The sequence below is a fragment of the Podarcis melisellensis genome (genome assembly GCF_964234715.1).
Source record: "Podarcis melisellensis genome assembly, chromosome: Z".
In the NCBI taxonomy this organism is placed as follows: Eukaryota; Metazoa; Chordata; class Lepidosauria; order Squamata; family Lacertidae; genus Podarcis; species Podarcis melisellensis.
The window spans coordinates 41,119,459-41,145,260 of record NC_138547.1 but is presented as its reverse complement, the minus strand read 5'-3'; the positions used below and the strand labels follow the sequence as shown (position 1 = coordinate 41,145,260).

Sequence of the window (25,802 nt, the reverse complement as noted above, 5' to 3'; positions counted from 1 at the left end):
TTACTTAGTATTATATAAAGCAGCCATATACATATGCAAGTCTGTCTGTCTCCAGGAGCAGTTCTAACTGCTGTAATAAAGAGTTGTGAATCTAACAGAGCTGTGTCCTTCGTCCATCATTCCCACTATTTAACAGGAAACCCGTCCCTTAATGCTGAATCAGGGAAGCATCAATTGGATTTCCCCCGATTGATGCTTGCTCCAATTCAGTGCTACAGAGCAGTTTTCCCAAAGGAAGTGGCTGGGACAAGTGGGAAACTGCTTGATTCCATGCCTTCTAGGCACGGGAGAAGCAGAAGTGTGGGCAAGCCTTAAGATGCCTGTTGCAAATAGTAAGCCAGGCATAGACAAACTCCAGCCCTCCAGATGTTTGGGACTACAGTTCCCATCATCCCTAGCTAACAGGACCAGTGTCAGGGATGATGAGAATTGTAGTTCCAAACATCTGGAGGGCTGGAGTTTGCCTATGCCTGGACTAAGCTCTTAGAAGCCCTATAAAACAACATTCCCAAGTGTCCCTGGCATTAAGATGTTACCAGTGCAACACTGAAGACACCAGAGAAAGAAAGACTCATTCCCTGTATGGGGCAGCTGCATATTCCTGCATTGCAGGGGTTGAACTAGATGGACCTCAGGGTCCCTTCCAGCTCTACAATTCTGTAATTCTTTGATTCCAAATTCTAAGTGCAATAACTTTTTTTGGGTGGGGGAGGGAGGGAATGCTGCTTGATTTGTAACACAGCTGAGCAGGAAAAGTTCATATGCTGAGAAATGTAACTGAGAACTCAGGTGACAGCATTATTTCTAACCTTTAACACTTTCAGAGTTCAGAAAATTACATTCCCTTTCATTGTCTGCAGCCTCTGCAGGTCTGCCTGCCCTATCAGTCCATCATGAGGCACATAAGACACATTGTGGTATTCCTGGAGAAGGCTGCCATAAGTTATGCAGCAGAAGTATTTTCTAGTCCTTGCTTCTAGAGAGCTTCTGCCACTTGGGGGGGGGGTACCCAGCAGTGGGCAAGATCCACCAGCAACCTGACTTAGGGCTCATGCAGTCTTGTTGCTTTCTCCCAGGGAAACACAATATTTACCGCTGAATCAGAGCAAATGTCAATGGGGTTTTCTCCCATATTGTTACGAAAGTTTCTTGTCACCCGCAGTCTCTGCCAAGCAGCAGCAAGATTCCAGGGGTTCCGTGCACTCAGCCTGGGTTGTCGCTTCCATTGGGAAAACTGAGGCACAGTGGAGGCTAGTTCCTTTAAGAAATATGGGGTTTATTTTAAACATATTTGCACCTTCAGTAGAGGGAGTGCAGAACATTATACCCCAATAATATCTCTCATTGTCCCTCTCATAGCTTCAGCAAGCTTGGCTCCAGAGTTGCAGTCAGTCGTGGCACCTGGTCTCTCAGTTCAGCCTCTCCAGGTAGAGCCACTTCTGCCCACTTCCTCCTCCTTGTACCCAGAACATCTTTAGATTTCAAAAAGGACACCTGTTTTGTGACATCATGACCCCTGTCACCTTGGCAACCTCCCAGATCTCCTGGTTTTGTCCACTCCTCAGTGTGGTAGCTTTCTGCATTGCCAAATGCCCTTTCAATGGCCCAGTGCTTCTCAATGGCTTTGCACTTAGCTAGCCTGGCCAGGCTGGTTTGCATAAGCTAACCCAGGAATTCCTAGTCTGGCACAGTTCTGCAGCTTGCATTCCCCCCCCCCATGTGCCAAATATTATCTAAATACTAAAAGGTAAAGTTAAAGGTACCCCTGACCATTAGGTCCAGTCATGTACTACTCTGGGGTTGCAGTACTCATCTTGCTCAATAGGCCGAGGGAGCCGGTGTTTGTCCGCAGACAGTTTCCGGGTCATGTGACCAGCATGACTAAGTCGCTTCTGGCGAACCAGAGCAGATCACGGAAATGCCGTCTACCTTCCCGCCAGAGTGGTACCTATTTATCTACTTGCACTTGACGTGCTTTCGAATTGCTAGGTTGGCAGGAGCTGGGACCGAGCAACGGGAGCTCACCCCGTTGCAGAGATTTGAACCGCCAACCTTCTGATCGGTAAGCCCTAGGCTCTGTGGTTTAGACGGCTTTTTATTAATTTCAACCTTTCATTAACAGACTCTGGTACTCTAGATCTATGGCATTACCAGCTTCTTACAGAAGACCAGAAACCGTCACTGACTGCTGGTTTGGAGTTAAGCTTGCTGAAGTTATGGGAGGGGCAACAAGAGACACTATTGGGGCATAATGTTCTGCACCCCCTCCATGGAAGACTTCAGGTGTTAAATATGTGTAAAATAAACCCCATATTTCTTAAAGACATTAGATTTTGCTGTGCCTCAATTTTCCCAGCAGAAACACAACCCTGGGTGAGTGCATGGAACCCCTGGAATCTTGCTACTGCTTCACAGAGATTGCAGGTCGTGCAGAACATTCACAACCATATGGTCATTCCAGACTCTCATTTGAGCAGAATTTATAGAGAGCGTTGTCAGTGCCAAGTGGACTGCTGTAGCAAACCTTCATCGTTATGTCAGCTTCTTGTGAATGCTCCTTGCTGCCTTCAGTCATTCTGATGGTGATGGATGGCATGTGATCCCATGAATTTAATGGTTGCGTCTCAAGTGACAAGTACTTCCTCAGTGCCCGTTTCGTGTTTCACTTCAGCGCTATGTACTAGGAAATCCCACATGCCAGACTCACTTTTCTCAGTGTCCGTTGACAGATTGCAGTGTTTGAATAAGAAAGAGCATTATCTTCAAGTGGTTGTGGATCTCTGCTTCTCGTTTGCCCTCTGGCAGGTTAAACATTTGCAGTGTTACACTAGATGCTGTCAGGGGTTTCCTCTGCCTGGAACAGGGAACTGTGAGGTCCGAGGTTGAGGCCTTTGTTTGGTGAGTTCTGCCAAAGGCTCAGACCTCTGTGTCCTCATCATTGTGGAACAGCCTCTGTGATTGATTGGGAGGCTGAATGAAGCCTCTGGATTGGTCAGGCCTAGGATAAATACTTGAAGAATTGTATTCTGCCTATGCAACAGAACAGTATCTTGTGCCTGCTCTACTTCTGGCTACCAGATTGGAAAAATTGACAGATTTGCCTATCCTTTTGATAGTGACATAGACCAGAGCCCTAGAAAGTCCTCAAATGCCACCTCCCAGGTCATTGAGCCCAAGGCATTGAACAGGAATGAATGAATGAATCTTTATTTGTGTCAGTCATCAGCCATAGCAATAAAACACCAATACGATATACAAAGGATAGACATCAAAAAGTCAATTATATAAAATACACTTTAGGGTTTTGAATCAATAGTCAAATAGTGGATCTTATTCTGATTGCCCCAGCTAAAAAACCTTGCAGCCTTTGCTGTCACCTGCTCATCTGAGCAGGACTTTAGGGCAGAAGTCTACAGCTCCACTCAACGGAATGAGTGGGAGGGCCTGCTAGTGTAGCAAGCCTGACTTCTTTATTACTTCAGACAGCACAGTATGTTGGGTCTGCCCTGGAAAAGCCTAATTCTCTCTACACTCTCCTGAACTTAACTCCTCCTGAGCTGGGCTACTTCTTCTCTCTCACACACCCTGGGAAGCACCATAGCTCAGTGGTAGAGCATCTTCTTTGCATTGAGAAGGTCCCTGGCCCAGTCTGTGACACATCCAGGTAGGGATGGGAGAGGCCACTGCCTGGAACCCTGGAGAGCTGATGATCAGGGTAGACTTGGTTGAGCTAGAAGGGCCCCATAGTCTCAGTATAAGGCAGCTTCCTACGTCCTTACCCATCTGCACACCCAACAGCACAAGATTGGAACTGTTGTGGCTTCCTTGTTGTTGTGTTCCCAAACAACGGAAGGAACTTTATAGTTCTTTCCCAGCTGAATACTTGAAATGTGTGGGCAGCAGGAAAGTGAAGATCAGTGATGGGAAGGATCTGGAGATAAATATGTTTTCTGTAAATTTTTCAAAGTTATAGTCCACAACAAGATTCTCGTGTTTATCTTTCTGGGGCTACAGGAGCATATGGCAGGCTTATTTCTGTCTGTATGCCAAATTCTATTATCTGTTTGCAGAACACTTTTATTGCCTCCCCAACCACGCTAAATATTTACTTTCCCACTTTCTTAGCTTTTACCCCCTTTGCTTTCTTAAACTCAGTTGACCTTTCTATATATTTTTATTAGCTCTTAGCCCACATTTTTCAAAACCTGTGTATGTGTGTGTGTGTTTACAAAACTGTTATGGCTTCTAAATAACAATTTCAACTCTGAAAGTTATATTTTCAGATTCTTGGAATGGATCCATTTGGCAAGCCAATTGAAGGAATCAGAAATACCCAACTGGAGTGATCTGGGTGCCCAAGGGAGTGGAGGAATTTGCAGTTGATTGAATTGATCACTTTGTATTGAGTAGAATTCTTCCCTACTCCTGCCCAGAATTACCACTACAAAGCTATATTCCCATAACAGTGCATTTCTCGTCTGGCCTCTTCATTCCACAACTTGAAAGTCAGAGAAACAAATACCGTACAATTTTTATTAGCTGCTACCAGTTTTAAACCAGTGGATGAAGTTTAAATCTGGTGCAATTTTATGCTTCAGAACTCTTCTGTAAGCTGGTGGTGTGCCCTGAAAGCTGGGTCAGATGTTATTTGGATATTAATATTTACACAAGCAAGGGGTTTAACTATTTCTTCATCTCTCTCCCCACCCCCCACCCAGGCAATATCTTTGTGGTCAGCCTGTCTGTGGCAGACCTGGTGGTGGCTGTCTATCCCTACCCTCTTATATTGACCGCCATCTTCCACAATGAATGGACCATGGGTGACATCCACTGCCAGATCAGTGGCTTCTTCATGGGCCTCAGTGTGATTGGCTCCATCTTCAACATCACAGCCATCGCCATCAACAGGTACTGCTACATTTGCCACAGCCTCCGGTATGACAAGCTCTTCAACCTGAAGAACACCTGCGGCTACCTTTGCCTGACGTGGCTGCTGACCCTGGTGGCTATCCTGCCAAACCTTTTCGTGGGCTCCCTGCAATATGACCAGAGGATTTATTCATGCACTTTTGCTCAGACAGTGAGCATGTCGTATACCATCACTGTGGTGGTGGTCCATTTCATCATCCCTCTCTCCATCGTGACCTTCTGCTACCTTCGGATCTGGATCCTCGTGATCCAGGTCAAGCACCGGGTGAGGCAAGACTGCAAGCAGAAAGTGCGTACGGCTGACGTGCGGAACTTCCTGACCATGTTTGTGGTCTTCGTCCTGTTCGCAGTGTGCTGGGGGCCATTAAACTTCATCGGCCTGGCGGTCTCCATCAACCCTTCGAAGATCATCCCGCAGATTCCAGAGTGGCTTTTTGTGGTGAGCTACTTCATGGCTTACTTTAACAGCTGCCTCAATGCCGTGATATACGGCATTCTCAACCAGAATTTCCGGAAGGAGTACAAGAGAATCCTCCTTGGCCTCTGGAGTCCACGCTTGCTCTTTCTCGACGCCTCGAAAGGTGGGACGGAGGGGGTTAAAAGCAAGCCATCCCCAGCTGGAACAAACAACAACCAGGCTGAAATTTTATTGTAAATAGAAGGATTATTTATTCCGCTCTGTCCATATGCACTATGTAAAGCTCATCTTCTACATGCTATCACAAGGGCCAAATTTGACTCGTACAAATGATTCCACCACCTTCTGTCTCATTCTCTCTCTCTTCAAACAATGGGCTTGTTATTATGCTTTGTGAGAGTCGGCTTATGGTTTCCTAGGTTCTGCTGAGAAAGAGCATACACTTTTGAAGCAAGAAGCCTTCTTTGGCCACCAGCTTACAAGGTTGCCTTGAGGCAACTGCCTTAACTGGACCCTTTTATCCAGGCCAGGACTCTCTGCTCTGGCTGACCAAACTCTTCAGCATCTGGGGCCAAGAGGTCTATCCCACCCTTTCAGCGAACAATGCCTAGGATTGAACCTTCTGCGTGCAATGCATGTGCTCTGCCACTGACCTGTGGGTTTATCCTCTCTCAGCATTAGTGCATGCACACATGTCCGTGCACGCACACACACCTCATTCACATTCCCACTGAAGTCATGGATTTGTGTAAAGATTTGCAGGATGATGCTTGCCTGTCTTGTTGTTCTCTTCAATGCTGCTTTCCACAGTGTGCCTGATCAATTTGGGATGCATGTGCTGCACATATGCGATGACTCCCTAAGACAAGAAGCATTCCAAGAAGGGTGCATACAGCCTTGAGAATGTGCATCCAAGAAATCTGGGGGGGGGGCAGGCTGCATTGTCCTTCTCTGTAGTGTTCTACCGACAGATGTGCCACGCTCTGCTCCTTCTGGTGTGCCTCTGCTGGAGTGTGCAAAAGCTCTAGGCCACATGACCAACTTTGCGCTATATTAGATTACTGTATGTGTTAACCAGTGTTTTGCCACTAACCTGATGATATATCTCCAGCAATTCTTCTTTAAAGCTTAGCAACAAAGAGCTGAGTCCTTGCCAGGCTGGATACATTAGTGTGTCATGAGATGGCTGCTAATGTGGCATGCAAGGTGAATTACAGGCCATTAAGGGCTCATGTAACCTCACGGCAATCATCCTGGAAGGAGGCTGCCCATTGGGCTTCTGTATGAGCCACTGTTCTCAGCTTTTCCAATACAGAGGGATGCCCAGAACAGTGGCTTGTGCAGTAAAACAGTGAGGATGAGCTCACCTGTAGAAAGGTCGTTTTATTTGTATATGCTCTTAAGAACAAACCTTTTGCAATGTATTATTTAAGTGTGCCTATTTTTTAAGGAAATAGCAAAAAAACAAAAAAAAGTATGCCTGTGCTGTTAAAAATTGAAGTGTCTTAACCAAAAAGCAGGGCAAAAAGCAAAGGAAATCAGTTTTTAACCTGCGGTTGATGGGTTGCTATTTAAATGTGAATACAGCAGTGACATGTTTAGAACAGCAGGATCTGTGGCGGTCCATCAGAATGTACCTATTCCTCTAGTGTCTAATTCAGCCTCAGCGGCAGGGGGAAGAGTCAATTTAGAAAGTCTGAAACAAAAAGCAGCTTTTTGTGGCCCAGATTGGCTGGCCCGTTGTGATTGTCTGTTCCCCTAATACTTGGGCCATGTTTGCACTGGGGTGAGAGTGGAGTTTGCACTTGGAAAACAAAATAAAGCCACAGATGGATGAATGCATATCTGCATGACTGTCCATGCACAGCATCTAAATATAAAGAAAGCCAGCCAGTCCTCCCACCAGAGGAATGCTGGGAAAGGCAAGACCAAGGACTGGGCTGGCATATGATTTGCTGGTATGAATACCTAGCACGACAAGTTCCAGAGCTGGGAATAATTGAGGTTCACTGGCAGCTGAGGGTTATGCTGTGGGTTCTCTCTTTATATCCAGGGTGAGGAATCTGCAGGTGTTGCTGGACTCCAACTCCCATCAGCACCAGCCAGGACAATGAATTTCTAGGATGCTGTAGTCCTGGCAACATCTGGAGGTCATTTGTCTTACTTTCTGTGATGTGTGTCTTTCTCCTAAGCAACACTGTCTCTGCAAGCCCAGGTATGGGTAATCCTATCATTTGGGAAAGACCAGAAGTCTAGCTAGTTTTGCAATGTTTAATCAATAAATTGGTTGAATTAATCAGTTGAGATCAATTCTGATTGACAAAAATCAGAAATTGGGGAGAAATCAGAAACTGGGGAGAAATCAGAAATTGGAGAGCAGTTATTTTCCCATAGGAAGAAATGTATATTAGGAGAAGCTCACACACAAAAAAGGCTGATGAATTTTCATGAGGACTTTTCTTTTAAAGCAGCTCAAGCTGATGTGGAAATGTGGAGACTTGAGAATGAGGCTGCAGAACTGAAGAACAGAGAGAAACTCAAATTGACAAATTTGCTGGCACTCTACCCTCAGTTATAGGAAATTTATGAATATGGCATTGCTACAGAGGTTTGGATTTTTAGAGTGCAGAAAAAATAATGGTAGGGCTCTACCTCACCTTAGACTTATAGAATTGTAGAGTTAGAAGGGACCACAAGGGGCCCCTGGCCCAACTCCCTACAATGCAGGAATCTTTTGCCCAACCAGCCTCCCCTTTGTCCATATAGATATATAATCTGCAATACAGCAGTCTTACTAAAACTTGAATTTTGAACTGGTTTACAGCCACACACACAAGGGCAAACTGCAGGTGATATTAAATACGTCTTATCTAGCCTGCAAAATGGTGTATTTGTTTTTTGTTTCTTTAAAAAATGCAATTTGCCTCAGCAAGGGGTGATAATTAATGGAACCAGAGGCTGAATGAAGGGGAGACTGAACCCTCCCCAATGTAATCCAAACAGAAAGGACAATTATAACAACAGACAAAAATTAAAATATGAAAACCATAAAATAGGCATGCAGAATGAGTAGTTGCACATGAGTCAGAATAGCAAAGTCTAAGTAAGGACTGTCAATTTCATCAGATTATCAAGTCTAGTTCCAGATTTGACAGGCTTGTGACAAAGATTGTCTTGAAAGCAATGTTGTATATGTTGTAAAGAATTTCAAATCATATAAAAGGTGTCTGGAGAACCTAAAGGTAAAGGTAAAGGACCCCTGACAATTAAGTCCAGTTGTGCCTGACTCTGGGGTTGCGGCGCTCATCTCACTTTACTGGCTGAGGGAGCCAACGTTTGTCTGCAGACAGTTTCCTGGGTCACATAGCCAGCATGACTAAGCCGCTTCTGGAGCAAAGGAACGCCGAAACCAGAGCAGCACACAGAAAAGCCGTTTACCTTCCCGCTGGAGCGGTACCTATTTATCTACTTGCACTGGTGTGCTTTCGAACTGCTAGGTTGGCAGGAGATGGGACCGAGCAACGGGAGCTCACCCCATCGTGGGGATTCGATCCGTCGACCATCTGATCGGCAAACCCAAGAGGCTCAGTGGTTTAGACCACAGCGCCACCAGTGCCCCTGAAGAACCTAGACCTTGTTAAAATCTCAAATTATGTGTGATTTTCTCCACTACATCTATATTCCAGAGTGAGTGGCATCAAACGCCCAGTGTCAGATTTTGGGCTGGTTTCCACTGAGTTGCAATTACTATTTGTGCTGCCAAGATAATATATAAGACCCATTCTTTCTGACAATATATTTACATTGGTATCCACAAAAATATTCAATAACATTAGATTTTGGCAACAAACAATAGTTTCTTTAGTAACATCTATTATTTCTGTCAAAATCAAATTCCTAAAATCTTACACAAATGGACATTACTAGCCTAAATGACAATATGTACAAAGTTTATTGCAACCCCTCCAACAATTAGGTGATATAGAAGAAAACATTTTTTTACCTTTGCAAAGGAGTGTGATACCATCTGTGTAATAATTTTAAGAAAAAACGGGAACAGATTTTAAGGGTCATAATTCCCAAATTTTATTCCAATCCTTGGGAATACAGTCATACCTCGGGTTGAAGTAGCTTTGGGATAAATATTTTCGGGTTGCGCACTGCGGCGACCCGGAAGTAACGGAGCGTGTTACTTCTGGGTTTTGCCCTTGTGCATGTGCAGACGGTCAAAATGCCGTCATGCACAGAAGCGGTGAATTGCAAACTGCGCATGCGCAGACACGGGTTGCGTTCGCTTCTGGATGCGAACGGGGCTCCAGAACGGATCCCGTTCGCATTCAGAGGTACCACTGTAATTTGTGTGCCAGTATCTAGTTCCCATATCTTTTTAAGTTGTTCCATAGATCCATAAGCTAGAGTACAATTTAGAAACTAATCATTCCACCTCCATTGTGCTTAATAAAGTTGCCTTAAGAGTCTCAAAGCTTGTATTTTTAAATGTTCTTTTGTACTAAAAGTATGAATTTGATTAAAATCTAGTTTGTGTAAATGTTTGACAAAGTTAATGTTATCAGGTTAATAGATATTGGTTGATTATTCGTATATAAATCTTGTAATGTGTCTAAACCTTGGATTCCCAGTGTTCAGATTGCCTTGCTGGAAAAAAATCTGGGTGGTACGATAATAGGATTAATGGAGACATAATAGGTGCAAATTTACATTGTCAGATTGTCCATATTTGGATAGTACAATTAGTAAATGGATTTGTTAAAGAGTTCAATTGATTTGGTTTAAGATCTTTAAATGCAAGAGCTTGTTAATGAGAGATGTTTGGAAAGTTTAATTTCATTGTCTATTCTGTGTTGATTCAGTTCCCCTTTTATTATATATAATAATTGTCTCAGTTGAAATGCAGAGCAGTAGAAATATAAATTAGGTGTACTCCATTCACTGGATTTAGGTCTGCTTAATAAAAAAAGGATTTACCTTAGTCTAGGTTTTCGGTTTGGGAAAATAAAAGTCATTATTGTAAGTTGCCGTGTTTTCAATAATTTATAAGGTTTGGAATAAAAATATAAAGCAAGGTTAAAAAAACCTTTTGAGAGATTTTTGGTTGAGAGATTTTTTGGTTTTCCACATTTTTATTATATGTTCGTAATTGGATTATAGTTCATGTGAAATAATGTATGCATGTGTGAATTGCTAAATTTTAGGTCCTAAATTTATTTTTAAATGGTTCATTTAGAGAAGTTGACTGAGCAACCAGGCAGGGAAACCAGATAGAAACCAGATTGCATTGAGTTAGAAAACACCTCCTTTTAAGCTAGTATTTGTGTGGAGGGGAAAGAATGCCTATGCAGGATTTCCCCCCAAAGTCAATGCCAATTTTAGAAGAGTTCTCCTAAGGACTTCAGTAGAGCTAAGAAAGGAAAGAGTTAGATTCTTTCTCTACCCCTGGTCTGATAACTACAGCCCTCCTGGCTGATGCAATCTAGCTTTGTTTTGGTTGTGTGTTTTTTAACCAGGCAGGTTCGAATGAGATTTGTAATTTAAAAATTCCATAATACAGTAAAATAGTGACTAAAGAAATACAAATCAGATAAGTGGAATATGGATCCTCTCTTAAAAGTAATTATTAGCCTTTACAGACTGTAGCTCCTCTCAGCCTTTCATCCCGGGAAACCTACCTTTCCCTGTCTCTCACCCAGGGCCCTCCATAAATCATCCACCACCTCCATGAGTATACAATTTATAGACTTTAATAAAAGGCCCCAGACATGGAACTCCAGAAGAAGAAGAAGAAGAAGAAGAAGAAGAAGAAGAAGAAGAAGAAGAAGAAGAAATAAAGAGAGAGAAGGCAAAAGAAATATTAGAGAAAGATACAAAAAGAAAACTTTTGATGTTCCACCTGCCAGCTACGTAAAAGAAAGAAAAGGGATTATTAAATTCAAAGTCTCATTTAGAAGCAATTGATGTTTGGGCCTTCTGAAGAGCACTGCAGCTTGTTTGAATCAGAAGTGAATTGCCAAATGACTCTTTGGCAGCTCCCCAAACCCATCAGAGGCTGAGATATAAGAGCCCTCATTTCGCTCAATAGCTTCCTCTAGGTGTGAGGTCAAACCGAGCCAAAAGCTGGAAAGGTTATTGCTACAAGCCAGAGTTCCGTGGGGCACAATCATAGAATCATAGAACTGCAGAGTTGAAAGGGTCATCTAGCCCAACTCTCTGCAATGCAGGAACCTCAGCAAAAGCATCCCTGACAGGTTGCCACCCAACCTCTGCTTGAAAACTTCAGAGGAGGGAGAGTCTACAATCTCTTTCCACTGTCAAGCAGCTCTTACTGTCGGAAAGTTTTTTTCCTGATGTTTACTCGGAATCTCCTTTCTCAGAGATTGAAGCCATTGGTTCGAGACCTACCTCCAGAGCAGGAGAAAACAAGTGGTCTGTTTTCTCCAAAGTTGATTTCCCCTCAACATATTTGAAGTAGCCTCTTCTGTGTGTATCCTGTAGCTGCTGGAGCAGGGCTTCTGTATATCATATCCATTAGTTACAAAGTGGAATGCACAATATGACAATGCAGGTTTTTTTGCTGCATCTATAAGAGCCAATGCTTGTTTGTTCTGAGCACTGTGCTCCTCCAAGTAAATGCGATCTTTAATTCATCTCTAGCACCCACCTTTTCTAGGAATTGTGCCAAACAATTGCAGCATCTCAGGAGCTGGTCACCACTAAGTGGTTTGAACAGCATACATCTCAGGACACATCAAGTAGTAACCAATTGATTTTTATTCAGAGTGTGCCTATTAAAACTAATGGGCTTAACTTAGTCATGCTCATTAATTTCAATGGGTCTATTCTGAGAAAAACTATTCTGAAGTATCACAGTGGTAAGATAATATACATCGTTTTGTGCCAGGAGGACTTGGGAGTTGGAAATGGCTGGCGCAAGGCACAATAAACCAGTGAATCTTTATTACTAGGATCACAGATCGGCCACTAAGTTACAATCAACAAATACAGTTTTACAGCTTACAGGCCAGCAAAAGACTATGTAGAATTAACAGCACAGCAAAGTGCTAGGAAGTGTGTCTTTGTGTTGTTGCACATTCAGTCACACTAGAATGGGTTGCTAAGTGCTCGTGCAGTTGGCAAGGAGATTTAAGCATCTGGTTTCTAGTAGCACGTGCAGATGCACAGAAGTTTGCCACTTTGGTGGTGATTTAATTAGTGGAGTTTGACAGAAAGAGGGAAGGGTTAAAATTATCAGATCTGCCTGGAGGTTTGGTTTAAGCAGGTATAATCAGTGCTTTTTTCTGGGGAGACACAGGGGTACACATAACGCTCCCTAAACATTTTGTGAATCTTTGTACTTTTGTCCATTTACTGTATTTATTTTCCCCGATTTGAACTATAAAATGGTTATTTTCTTGAGTCAAAATGAGGGTACCCCTAAACATTTTTTAAGAAGAAAAGCACTGGGTATAATATATAAGGAGTTATTGTCCACATTAATATGAACAGTATAATAACACGTGCACAACTGTTTCAATGCACGATCGACTAAGACCAGACATTGGTTGTAAGGAATGCATGAGTATCTCCAATCAAAGCAGAGGGTAAGGCGCTAAAGTGTGTCAGAGTAAAAGCTCTACAGCATAAGACACACTGCCCTCATTTGTTCAGGAGATGAGATTCCAGTTGCTTTGCTCCTCCCTGGTCATTTTGCTGCAGTGCTGCACTAAACCATGGTTGGCTTTAGCATGCCATCAGAATCTGGGTTCATAGTTTAGCTCTCCCAGAAAAAATCATTAGGTTTGTGGTTTGTCTGGGGACAGATCAACCATGAGATTCAGATGACATGCTGAACTAAACCATGGCTTATCTCAGTGCAACACAGTGGCAAAATGACCTTGGATTATTTTGATTGCAGCTCTACCAGTCTACAAAGGGGCTGCAGAATGCATTTCTTAATTTCAAAATCCGATTGTGATTGCTCAAAACAAGGAGACTTAATTTCTAATCCCCAGGGAGTCCAAAGTCTACTCCAGGTCCTTGGACCTTCCCACCTTGAAGCTTGGGTGGTCATGCCTGCACAACTTTTCTGTGAGTTGTGGATGAATGGGGATCAGAGTGACTCTTGGCCCAGTTGCCATGTGGATGCATGGAATCAACATTCAGGAGCCCGCTCAAAGCACCAAGTATAGGGCAAGCCCCTTGAACAGCTGGTTGGCATGCAGGAAGTGCTGCAGAAAGCCCTTTGCAAGACCAGTGCTCAGCACTTGCAAGGTCCCAAGCACAGGGCTTGCAAAGCACTTTGCACTCAGCACTTCCAAAGCACCCAACAATCCACAGGCTGTCAGGCAACTGGGAAGCACTCTGCTTTGACTTGTGTTGGTGATCTGATGTTGTTATGATGTCAGATGACTGACCAGCAGGGCATCCCACCCATTTGTTAAAAATTGGCCGAAAGGGGTGGGGGACATAAATATCTGGCCTCTTGGGCAAAAAGGATTCCCCACTCCTGATGCGGAAGCACCCTCAAAAAAGGGTGGTGGGGTGAATATCTTGCAGTTAATGTCGGCCAAATCTGGTGAGAATACATTTGTGTTGACTTAACCTCAAACTCTGTTGACATCTCTGGAGAGATTTGCACAGGTCCACCCAGTGCTTTTTGCACAAGAACCCAGTGAGCCTTAATTGTTAATTAGACTCCAAAGAGCCTAGTGATTTCAGGTTAATTTATAGCTAGGACTGCAGTTTGGAATCAGTTCTTGCTTATTGCTTGTATACCAAGAAACCTGATTTTCCTTAGCGCTGATTCTCACACACAGGTCACCTTTATTTTCTCCACCTGGTTAGTGTGCTCAGAGGTAGGCAGATTTGTGGTGATCTGGACTGGTACAGGGAGACAGCCACAGAGACACCATTGATCCCAGCACTTATCTCTTTACTGATAAACAATTACATGGAACAAATAAGCAGGGCTAACATGTGTGAAATGGTCCATAAATGCCCTTTGCGTAAAACTGCTCAAAATTTTATCTATTTTTAAATTAGCGTTACAAATGAGAAAGAACAAATATGTCACAGGGTGAAGGTAATTGTATCACACTTTTTCTTAGAGGATGCTGATGACTGTTATTTAGAAGATTTTTAAAAAAGAAACAGGGGGGAACTATATATTGATCTGCACTGTGAAAAAAATAGGAAAATGAAATTATATATTGATGTTGTGTCTACCTGAATACAGATTGTTGCCTTCAAAGTGTGATTGGTGGCTTTGTTAATAAAGATATATTTATTCCTTTTACCTAGCATGTGTCTGTTGCCTGTATTTTGTGCCTTTGGGATTACTGCTGCATTGATACAGGGGAAAGAGCCATTTGATTTTAAATCAGGGGGTCGTCATCCTCATTTTGAGCAAATGCTTCTCATATTCCTCCTCCCTCCTCCCCAAGAAATGGGGGGTGGGGGAGAAGGTGCATAACACTTCACTTTTCAATGGATGATTCCAATCCTATTTTTGGATTTCTGTCCTTAAAAAGAAATTTTATGGTAAAGACTAGTTCATTTCCAGTTCTTAGCCTGCGTATAGACAATAGCACCCCAGACTGCAGATGGGGGCTAACCTAATATACCTCTCTGCAGAACAATACCCTCCGCATAAGACAATAACATGCCAAGAAGTTCCCAAAGAGAGTGGACAGACTCCCAAGCCTGAACTGGTACCATAGTCCTTTCAGGATGAGGAATCTAGAGTTACAATAGAGATGTTTCCAAATTACTTTGGAAACTGAAGCAGGAACGGAAATTGTCAGTTATTGCTTATTTGTCCCATCTCTAGAACTGAAATCAATCCTGCAGGGATCTTTGCTGCTGCTGCTTTAGTTCACAAACAATGCTATGAGATAAACACACTGAGTGGGCCAGAATGTGGTCTAAACCCCCCTTTAAATCCATATCAACGAAAAGGAAACAACTCACTCTAAAACTCACCTACAGGTGGTAACTAACACCAAGAAAACTAGGGCTAATACACCCAGGAACCTCAGCAAAATGCTGGAGAGGGTGCACCTCCACAGGCACATACCTCCACATGTGGTGGGAATGCCCCAAAATCCAACTATTCTGGACAACGGCCATAAAAGAAATATGCAAAATAACTAAGCAGGTATTAGAAATAACCCCAGAACTGGCCCTACTAAACATCTTCCAAGATAATAATGCCCACTCACATAACAAAGAACTCATAACCCACATACTCTCAGCAGCCAGAAACACCATAACCAGACACTGGAGAGACCTGTCAGGAATAAGCATGGACCAATGGTACCAAATAGTATGGGAAACAGCCTTACTAGAAAAATTAACCAATAAACTGAAACTGACACGGGGACAAATAGAAGAAGACGCCTTCACCCTGGTATGGCTCCCCTTTATCACATACACAGCCCAACAAGACAACGACAAGAATCCACTGACAGCATACAAATCAATATGGCTAACCTGATCCAAAACATCCACCCACCCCACACATACATGAAAACAAAGTTCACCACAGCCAATCACAAATGAACAAGCACACGCTAGGCCAACCCCGAACCTCTCTCAACACCAAAGGAACACAAGCGAATAGCAAAGAGAACCTGAACAAACGACGCTGACACAAAACCCCACACATACATTAAGTAGAATAGAAGCATTGCCACCCCACCCCACCCCACTCATCATGCCCCCTCCACCTCTTTCCCTTTTCTTCCGAATGTAACACTAATGTCTCAACAAATGAAACTGATCTGTAAAAAATGTAATTTGTAAAACAGAGACACTGCACATACTTTTGTAAACCAAGAAATCTTTAATAAAAATACATTTTAAAAAAACAGCTGCAAAATACCGGTATATAAAATATTATGAGTGCTGTAACACTCAACTCATCAGGAAATCAATTAAAATTTAACAAAATAAAAAGAGAAACAGAAAAGAACAATGCGTAATTGTGGACATCTCCCACTGTTTTTCTTGTGCTGAATAGCGTAATGATAATCATGTAAAAAATTTCTCAGAGGCTGAACTGCAGCAGAATGGAGACAGCTCTACATGAAAATGGTCCAGAGCAGAAATCTATACCTTCTTATATCAAGTCATGAAGCCTGTAGGGATCTGGTTTGAGTTGACACAGGAGAAGGGAGTAGAGAAAGGGGCTAAGTGGTGGGAACCTGGGTTGGAGGTGGGGAAATCTCCCCTTCCCACCCCAACTTCAGTTGCTTTGGAAGTGGGGAGCAGGGATGCCAGCTCTCCCCACCCACCTTCATGTGGACTGGAGAGCCCCGTGGAGGATCATGGGAGGGGGGGTGATCAGGTGAAGGGTGAGATGGGGCAGAAGCCGGGACAGAAAGGTGCAGTCTTGTCTCTTATAACGAGGCTCTTTTCATTCCTCAGTTATTTGGAACTTCAGAAAGCATAGAAAGAGTGAGGCCAGGAGACCTGGTATAGGAGTGCCAGCCTAGCCCCATGACCGTGGGTGCCTGGGGCAGCATGTATGGCCCTCGCACTGAAATTTGTGGGTGCCCGGCCCCTTCAGGGGGACTTTTGTGGGTGCTCGGGCACCCAGGGCCCCAGGGAGCAGGCACCTATGACCTGGTAGCACACCACACATGCAGAACGTTCTGGCCCTACAATGTACATATGGAAGTAAGAGACAGGAGCAAAAACCTCAATCCCACACTTCCCTCTCTGTATGTTCAGTCAAGACATGCAGAGGACATTTACAAGGGATTTTTAAGCAGCTCTGTTTACTCAAGAACTGTGATTCCCTAATGCTGTCTCCAGGTGGCACTTTTAATTTTACTGTTCCATTATGTTCAGTGGGGCTTATTCCCAAGGATTGCACCCTTGGTCTTTTTGCTGCTAGTTAAATGGATTGTTTCTGCACTCTCACACACAAGGCAGGTCCTCAGATCTGGCTGGCTGCCAGCTAGAACCTCATTAAAGTTGTATCGAGCAATTAAAAAGGGATTGTAGCCATTAGCATTTATGAATATTTACGGCTGATGGCATTATGTAGCTATTTGGGTGTGAATATTGAATGTTTTAATGATCATGGAGTTTGCAGAATATATTCTGTTGATAAACTGCACTGCGAAGAACAATAAACATAAAGGCGGAGATTTAAACTGCACTTCAAACGTTGCACTCCGACCACTCACCAAATTATACAGTGTTTTAAAAACACAGCAGATCAAGAAAATATTATTCATGTCTATCCAGTTGTTTGAATACCAGTTAGGTCAGCCTTCTATCTGGAGCCTTCCAGATGCTGCTCATCTACAACCCCCATCAGCCCCAGCCAGCATGGCCAATGGTCACAGATGATGGGAGTTGTCATTCAACAACATCTGTAGGCCTGGAAGTTCGTAACGGGTGTCCTTCCTCAACATTCCATGCTTACTTGAGATCTAGGATCAAGCTCAATCCTTCTCAGGCTGTTGTTGTTGTTTTTTAATTTGCAAATGAATGAGCACTTTGAATACATGGGGAGTCACCACCCTTAAGTCTGCAGAAATCACAAACTTGTCTGTCAGTTTTGCCCAGTTTTGTTGTCCTGATGATCTTCAGATGACTTCTGTATTACATCTTCATCCCCATATCTGGTCTTTATAGATTTGTCTGCAGGCAAGTTAATCAAAACTACACTCATCCTGATTTGCTTATGGAGGTGGTTACACGTCTTCCTGTTAATCATTAATTCATGCCACATCTTTCAAAGCATTTCCCCATCACTTTCCTACCTGCAAAAACCTGTTGCTTTAAAGTGGGGCGGTTGCAGTAGCATGACTGAACACTTTAATCTGCTTTAATTGCACAAACCAAAATTCCCCAATGTGTGGTCGAATCCTTCGCACAAAATACTGACAGCCTGGAGGTGTCACATGTTTGCTATTAGATATAGGAATAATGAATACTTAAGTTTGGATTCCAAACCTTCATTTGTCTTCCCCACTTTTGTAATTTTCCTTTGTGTATTACTGCAGGATAAACAGTAGCAATTATTACATTATATAATCACTTGCCTTTAATACAATATTTGTTTTGCCTATTTACTACCTTTTAGGAAATCCAAAATTGTTCTATGGTTATGCTAGATGTTGAGCTGTTCAATTATAAGACTACATAACAGCAGGGAACCTGCAGAAGCAACACTGACACAAAACCCCACATATATTAAGTAAAATAGAAACATCACCACCTGATCCCACCCCTAACCATCTTCCCTACCACCACCACTTTCCCCCTTTTCTTCCTAATGTCTTCCTAATGAAACTGCTCTATAAAAAAACACACAAAAAAGTTACATGGAAAAAAATAGAAGAGAGAGACATTGCACATACCTTTGTAAATCAAGAAAATATTTAATAAAAATACATTTTAAAAGATAGAGTTATAAGAATACATGTTCCTAAGATTTGCAGATGACACCAAACTGGGAGGGGTGGCTAACACCCCAGAGGACAGGATCACACTTCAAAACGACCTTGACAGATTAGAGAACTGGGCCAAAACAAACAAGATGAATTTTAACAGGGAGAAATGTAAAGTATTGCACTTGGGCAAAAAAAAATAAAAAAAATAATGAGAGGCACAAATACAAGATGGGTGACACCTGGCTTGAGAGCAGTACATGTGAAAAGGATCTAGGAGTCTTGGTTGACCACAAACTTGACATGAGCCAACAGTGTGATGCGGCAGCTAAAAAAGCCAATGCAATTCTGGGCTGCATCAATAGGAGTATAGCATCTAGATCAAGGGAAGTAATAGTGCCACTGTATTCTGCTCTGGTCAGACCTCACCTGGAGTACTGTGTCCAGTTCTGGGCACCACAGTTCAAGAAGGACACTGACAAACTGGAACGTGTCCAGAGGAGGGCAACCAAAATGGTCAAAGGCCTGGAAACGATGCCTTATGAGGAACGGCTAAGGGAGCTGGGCATGTTTAGCCTGGAGAAGAGGAGGTTAAGGGGTGATATGATAGCCATGTTCAAATATATAAAAGGATGTCACATCGAGGAGGGAGAAAGGTTGTTTTCTGCTGCTCCAGAGAAGCGGACACGGAGCAATGGATCCAAACTACAAGAAAGAAGATTCCACCTAAACATTAGGAAGAACTTCCTGACAGTAAGAGCTGTTCGACAGTGGTCTTTAAGCAGAGGCTTGACAACCATATGTCAGGAGTGCTCTGATGGTGTTTACTGCTTGGCAGGGAGTTGGACTCAATGGCCCTTGTGGTCTCTTCCAACTCTATGATTCTATGATAAGATATAAATGATGTTTAATATATATATTTTTTAATGATAGCTGGCTTATCTAGGAAGGGATACAAAACACAGAAAGTGTGCACTTACTCAATTCTGTGAGAGGTCTAGGCTTTAACTATTATTAAAAGCAAGCTCGCGGGCAGTATCAATGCCTGTCAACAGATATTGGAAGCAAAGGATGATTTAATAATCCAAAGGTAATTAGAGAAAAACAAAAGTATTGCAGATGGCTTGCTATGGAAGCCATTTCAACAATGATATGAAGAGACAAAAGAGAGCTTGATGGATGAAAATGGGCTCAGTTGTGGTATGGTGATGAATTTAGATGCTGGCAGCAGCCCAGCTGGACACATATATGAGGCTGAACGTTGCGCCTTATTCACTTTCATCACTGGGCACCCGTGGCTTTATCATATCACTTTCTCCCCCAAACCTGCTCTTTGGGGGGCCTTTGGCCCATAGATGTTGCAGAACTACAACTCCCATCAGCCCCAGCAAGAATGGTCAATGGCCAGGGATGGTGGAGGTTGTAGTTCAGCAATATCTGGAAGGCCAAAGGTCCCCCACACCTGCTTTACTGTAACAAGGGGCCTGCTCTCAGCACAACTGTACGGCTAGGCAAAAGGCTTTACTCTAAGCAGAATGTTCAAGCTGCTAGCCCTTCCAGGAGGCAGACTAACGCAGCCACTTTGAAATATACTTGGAGTCGAAAGTAGATTTCATGCTCTTTATTCAGCTCATAGTGGTGAGGAGGAATGGAAGTTCTCCCCAGAATGTCTGCTTTATATACATTATTTACACAATGGGCCCCACGTGATTGGCTAATTCCAGGGTTCTCCTGGAGCTGGATTGAGTGGCTCCTGTGGACCAATCAGACTGCTGCTTTCTGAATCCTATTGTTCTAGGACCAATCAAACTGCTGCATTTTGGATCCTATTCAACTCAGTACATAACCCACTTCAAGCAGTGGAATCCAAGTAGCATGTGCAAAGAAGCAAGGAAAAGTGGTTGGGTTGGGTTCCGGTGAGATTTCATGAGAGCCCTGTGAAATTTCATGGGATTGCCTCACGTGTCCGGGGCAGATCTTTGAAGTTAATGAAAGCTTAAGCTTCAAGGCCTCTGATCTCAGAGGGGCCCCAGAAGCAACTTGCTTAACATTTTTGGGTCTATAGACCCAATTGGAGTCACACTGAATTGAGTGAAACTGATTCATTTTGTGTTGTATATATTTCAACAATCCCAAAGTTTGACAGTCAGTAGCACAGATGTGGCAAAATGTGATGATCAGCCATGGAACAACCCCATTGATGAAGACAACAGTGGTTGCCCAGGCCTCACTACTGCTTGCAAAGGGGGTCCCAAAGGCAGTTCAAGTTTCAGGGCCCCCAAAATGTAGTTCTGCTGCTGCTTGGGTCTCAGAAGGTTGCATGAGAACTCACCAGACCCTGGAAGGAGCTGCTATGCGACCTCAGTGCTTTGGCGGGGTGGCAACTCACAAGGCAACACCTTCCTGTTTCACCTTAGGTGGCAGAATGGGCTGTGCTGCCCTTGCCCTGGGGGAGCTATTGAGAGTGTAAGCACTGTGTACCACAGGTGTATCTCTGTCTCCACTTGTGCAGTGACATTCATACCATATCATCAGGTTACTCAGATGTAGGGTTGCAGCTGATGATTGGTCATCAACACCTTTGTTCTTCTTAACAGCTTCTCTCCCAGCAGATACCTCATCTGGAAAACCCAGTTTAGCCTTCATTTTTACACTGCTAAGCCATCTTGCACTAATATTATTTCAGGGCTCCTTGGGCACATAGGAAGCTGCCTTATAGTGATTTATACCATCAGTCCATCTAGTTCAATATTGTCCACACTGACTGGCAGCAGCTCTCCAGCATTTCAGGCAGTGGACATTCCAGCCTTACCTGGAGACACCAGGGATTGAACCTGGGACCTTGTGCATGCTAACCAGATGCTCTACCACTGAACTACAGCCCTTCCCCTGACAGCAGCCCTGTATGGTAGGTCAGTGTTATTATCCCCAAGTGACCAATTTCTTGAGAGTAGGTCCAGCTGAACACAGTGTGACATATTTACAAATCAACAGGCATAGGATCAAGACAGTTGCTTGCTTAAATCCAACTACTGTATCCACAGCTGAAATTATTTTTGAGCTAGGAACTTCAAACCTCACATTCTTAGCTACTACTCTGCACCAGCTCTCAGTGATTCATTGTGTATACGCACAACATTTATTACAGTTCGTAGAAAGTGCAGAGTTAAATAATTACCAAATTAGGCTGATTCCTCCCCACCCCTCCAGGCTGTCTAAAGGCCACTGTAACTATTCCTGTGTTTTGTATGTTCTTTACCATAGTCAGAATGTGGTGTCGAACCATTTGCTATCTCATCTCCTATTCAAATATTTGGAACAATATCTCTTCCATAAGTTCCCTTCCAGAAGGGATCAGAGATCAGAGTGGAGATTGTAGGCTCATTTATTTCCTCTGTAATCCAGTTCATGGTGTTTGTTGGAACGATATGAATATCTCCCCACCCCTCCCAAAAAAGATCCAGTGGCCGAGCTGCAATGCTTTTGCTGTTCCTTGAGTTATGCATCTGTCATATTTAAAAAGCGTAATTCTTTTCCTCTCGCTCGCCTCCTCCTCCTATGAAGTATGACCTTAAAGGTCTACCATCACTTTTTTCTTCTGATGTGTCAGCAGCTAATGTTTCAGACAGCCAAAGGTGAAACCTCATTCCTAAGACAACGTCAGCTTTGATTTCGCTGACTCCTTATATGAGCATTGCTTCAACCAACGCCATCAAATATTTGTCTGCTTTTTCTTTTTCTTTTTTGCTGTTCCAAAGAGTTTGTTAACTGAGTTGCAGAGAACTGTTGCTTGAGGGCTGAACCATATTAATTACAAATAAAATTGCCTTGCGCCAGGGCAGAAAACGACACAGATTAATTTGTAGAGCAGTTTAGAAGCAGCATTCTCGAAGACGTCTGCTCTGCAAAATACTGAAATCAATGGGAAAGATAGAGCAGAAGAACACCAAACACTGAATGCCCATTCAACACACGTCTAAAGCAGATGACATCACCAAAAAGAATCATGGGAACAGTAGGCAAGGGAAACGGTAGCCCCTGTGAGGGGAAAACTATGGTCCGGTCCCCAGCATTCTTTGCGGGGAAAGCCATGTGCTTTGAAAATGCACAGAATGTGCTTTAAATGTATAGTGTAAACCTTTCCATAGTTCTTGCATAAGGAGAAGGCTGGGTTTTTAAGGTGGTTTCATACCAGAGTTATCAACCATTGGCATAGCATGGGGAAAGCAGAGGAGCGGTTGCCTTGGACACAACATTGTTAGCAAAACTTGAACACCCTGTGCTGCCTCAATACAGCTGCGTGCTTCTGTAGCTGGTCTCTACTGAAAAAAGCTTCTCCAGGCGAAGCAGTACGTGACATCTCCAGACAACAGAACAACTCCTATTTTCTTGTTTCTGCGGCTGCGATCTCCTGGGTGACACAGACACTATTAGGCAATTGAATGCGCATGTGTACTCTGCCCATTTTCCTCCCTCCCACCCCCGCTCTGTGCGCTGGCAACCCACACTTTGCCACTGGTACAACCACCATTTGAAGGGAGACCTTTTTGCACAGCCCATTGCCGTTCCACGTACAAACATACTCAGACCCTGGGATTGGCATCTGACCCTCTCTGTGAGTCTCCTTCCAAGGGTGCTCAGAGGGTGGTAACACGAAAATTGGCCTTTTCTGTGGTAGCAAACTCCCCCACCCCCAACTTGCAGAATGATCTCCCTAGGAAGCTGGACTGGCATTAACTTTGCCAATCTTGCAGTGCCAAGCAGAGACATATTATTCTCTCAGGTATTTGGATAGCACTGGTGGTCAGGCTGTTGGAGTTTAGGCTGTGTGGAAGGTATGTATGTTTTGTGCTGACTGAGGTGCTGATTCCCGCCCCCCTTTGATGAACACTTATAGTACTTTGCATTGTTTTCTTGAACTTCTTAATGCATTTTGAATTGATTACTGTGAAATGCTTTGGCATACCCTTGGGTGTGTGAAGTGATGAATACATATTCAGAGTATGAAGAAGAGTGCAGAAAAAGAGATGATGTGTGGCAATTAATAAAATAAAATGAAAGTGTCTTCCTGGGTGTAAATTGACAGTTATTCTGGAGAGCTGGTTTTCAACTTGTAAGGTCCAGCAGCACTACCACCCTGCACAGAAATCCAGAATCGGGTCCCGTAATGCATGTTTAGGGTAAAGGCATGTCCCAGGTGTGAAAATGTTTAAGACTGCTGCTCTAGATTATTTGACTTCTTGGTTAATCCAACTCTGAACACCTCTAGCATTTACAATTTCCTAAAAGCTGAGCAACAGAATTTTAGTCAGGGGGTAGGGACACCCAGCGAAAGGAACTGACAACAGATTCAGGATTGACCAAGAAGAAAATGCTCCTTTATGCACCACAAAGTAGCGCAGCACCATAGAATCATAGAGCTGGAAGGATCCCTGAGGGTCAATGTAGCCCAGGCATAGGCAAACTCCGGCCCTTCAGATGTTTGGGACTACAATTCCCATCATCCCTAGCTAACAGGACCAGAGGGATGATGGGAATTTTAGTCCCAAACATCTGGAGTGCCGGAGTTTGCCTGTGCCCTCGATAATCACAACCATGCCACCTCAGTCACACACCCTTCTTGGTTATTTTATAATTATACAACAACAGTTAGAGATGTATTGCAACGATCAGTGTGTCTCTCCATGTGCTGCCTCTCAGCTAGATCTATTTTCTGTGTTCCTGAAAGGGTAAATGATTTGGAGTGCTCTAATATCTTATTTTGGAGTGGCTTCAGTTGTGTTTTCCTTGAAGTTCCATTGTACAGAACAGAACTTGCACACCATTCCCTGGAAACTGAAGCACCTTGTGTTGCCAGTGGTCTTAAAATTCTTTGGAGCATATAGAACAACCGCTCCATCATGCTGCACACCTTCTCCAGAGTGACCCTAGGAACCAATCCTCAGTGGCTGACTCACCTCCTTTCACTCTGATTGGCTCCAATCAGCACAAAAGGTAAGCTCCCCTTTCAAGCTGACTGGGTGGCTCTGGGGCATTGGAGACCATGCTGCAGAAACAGTAATGCATCTTTGAATGCTCGCAACCCCAGACCACTGCACCTTTGCTTGTGTGGCATGGATATGGAACCAGTGACCCTCTAGATGCTACTGGACTCTAGCACCCTGCATCTCCGGCCAGGGATCAGGGATAATTGGTGTTGTACTTCAGCAACACTTAGAGGGCCACAAGTATCCTCTCCCCTCTGGTTTTAGTGGAAGAAGGTGAAGGGCTTCTCAGCTGGGAGTTTGAATGCTTTCTGGAGTTAAGACAATATATGATACCTCTCTAAATTGCATCTCTTTGGTGTGGAATTTATGTGTGACAGCACTTCTGATGGGCTTGGCTCTTGCCCAGATAATGTCTTTGTGATGGATAAAGCTGCAGTTGCCACTTTGGGCTTGTGACAGAGGATTCACAGGGACTGTTCAATTCTCTAAATGAGTTTTGAAGGTAATGAGCAACATAAAAGTTTTAGGAGGGTCATTTCCTTCCCATTGCAGGTTTTGAAATAGTGTCAAACTAAGATAGTGGCTGTTGTCTCTAGGAACCAGAGCCAGAATGGGAGCAAAAGGTAACAAGTACAAAAGATAATCCAAAGAAGTTGCTTTATTGCAGGTCAGACCTTGGGTCCACCAAAGTCAGTATTGTCTACAGTGAGTGGCAGCAGCCCACCAGGATTTCAGACAGAATTATATTCCAGCCCTGTCTGAGGGTGCCAGGGATCAAATCTGGGACCTTCCACATGTTCTACCACTGAATTATGGCCCCTCGGTTAAATCACAACAGTTACACACTCCATCAGAGTTGAGCAACAGTGAATTAGTGCAGTGGATGAGGGTCAAACTAGATGTTAACAGACACAGTAGCAATCTCTCAATGGCTAAAAAGTAAGAAAAACTCCAATTGGAAGTGGAAGAAGGGACTGAATGCACAACCCTTTCCTTCTGATTATTTTGCGTCTGAAAATTTCTCTTCCCCAGTTGCTTTCCCACCCA

The 25,802-nt window shown here is 43.5% G+C and overlaps 1 protein-coding gene and 1 long non-coding RNA gene across 8 annotated transcripts in view; one reads left to right on the top strand and one right to left on the bottom strand.

The window, feature by feature from the left end:
• The window catches only part of GPR50 (G protein-coupled receptor 50), a gene marked incomplete at its 5' end in the record, with an annotated part of 66,986 nt that extends 60,736 nt beyond the window's left edge, over positions 1-6,250 (top strand). For both annotated transcript variants that reach the window (XM_081897665.1, XM_081897664.1), the window contains one exon: positions 4,719-6,250. In XM_081897665.1, coding sequence (XP_081753791.1) covers positions 4,719-5,584 — 866 coding nt within the window. In that variant the 3' untranslated portion in view covers positions 5,585-6,250. The remainder of the gene's footprint in view (positions 1-4,718) is intronic.
• LOC309362176 overlaps positions 1-25,802 on the bottom strand; it is a 120,239-nt gene that overhangs the window by 17,181 nt on the left and 77,256 nt on the right. The window lies entirely within an intron of this gene.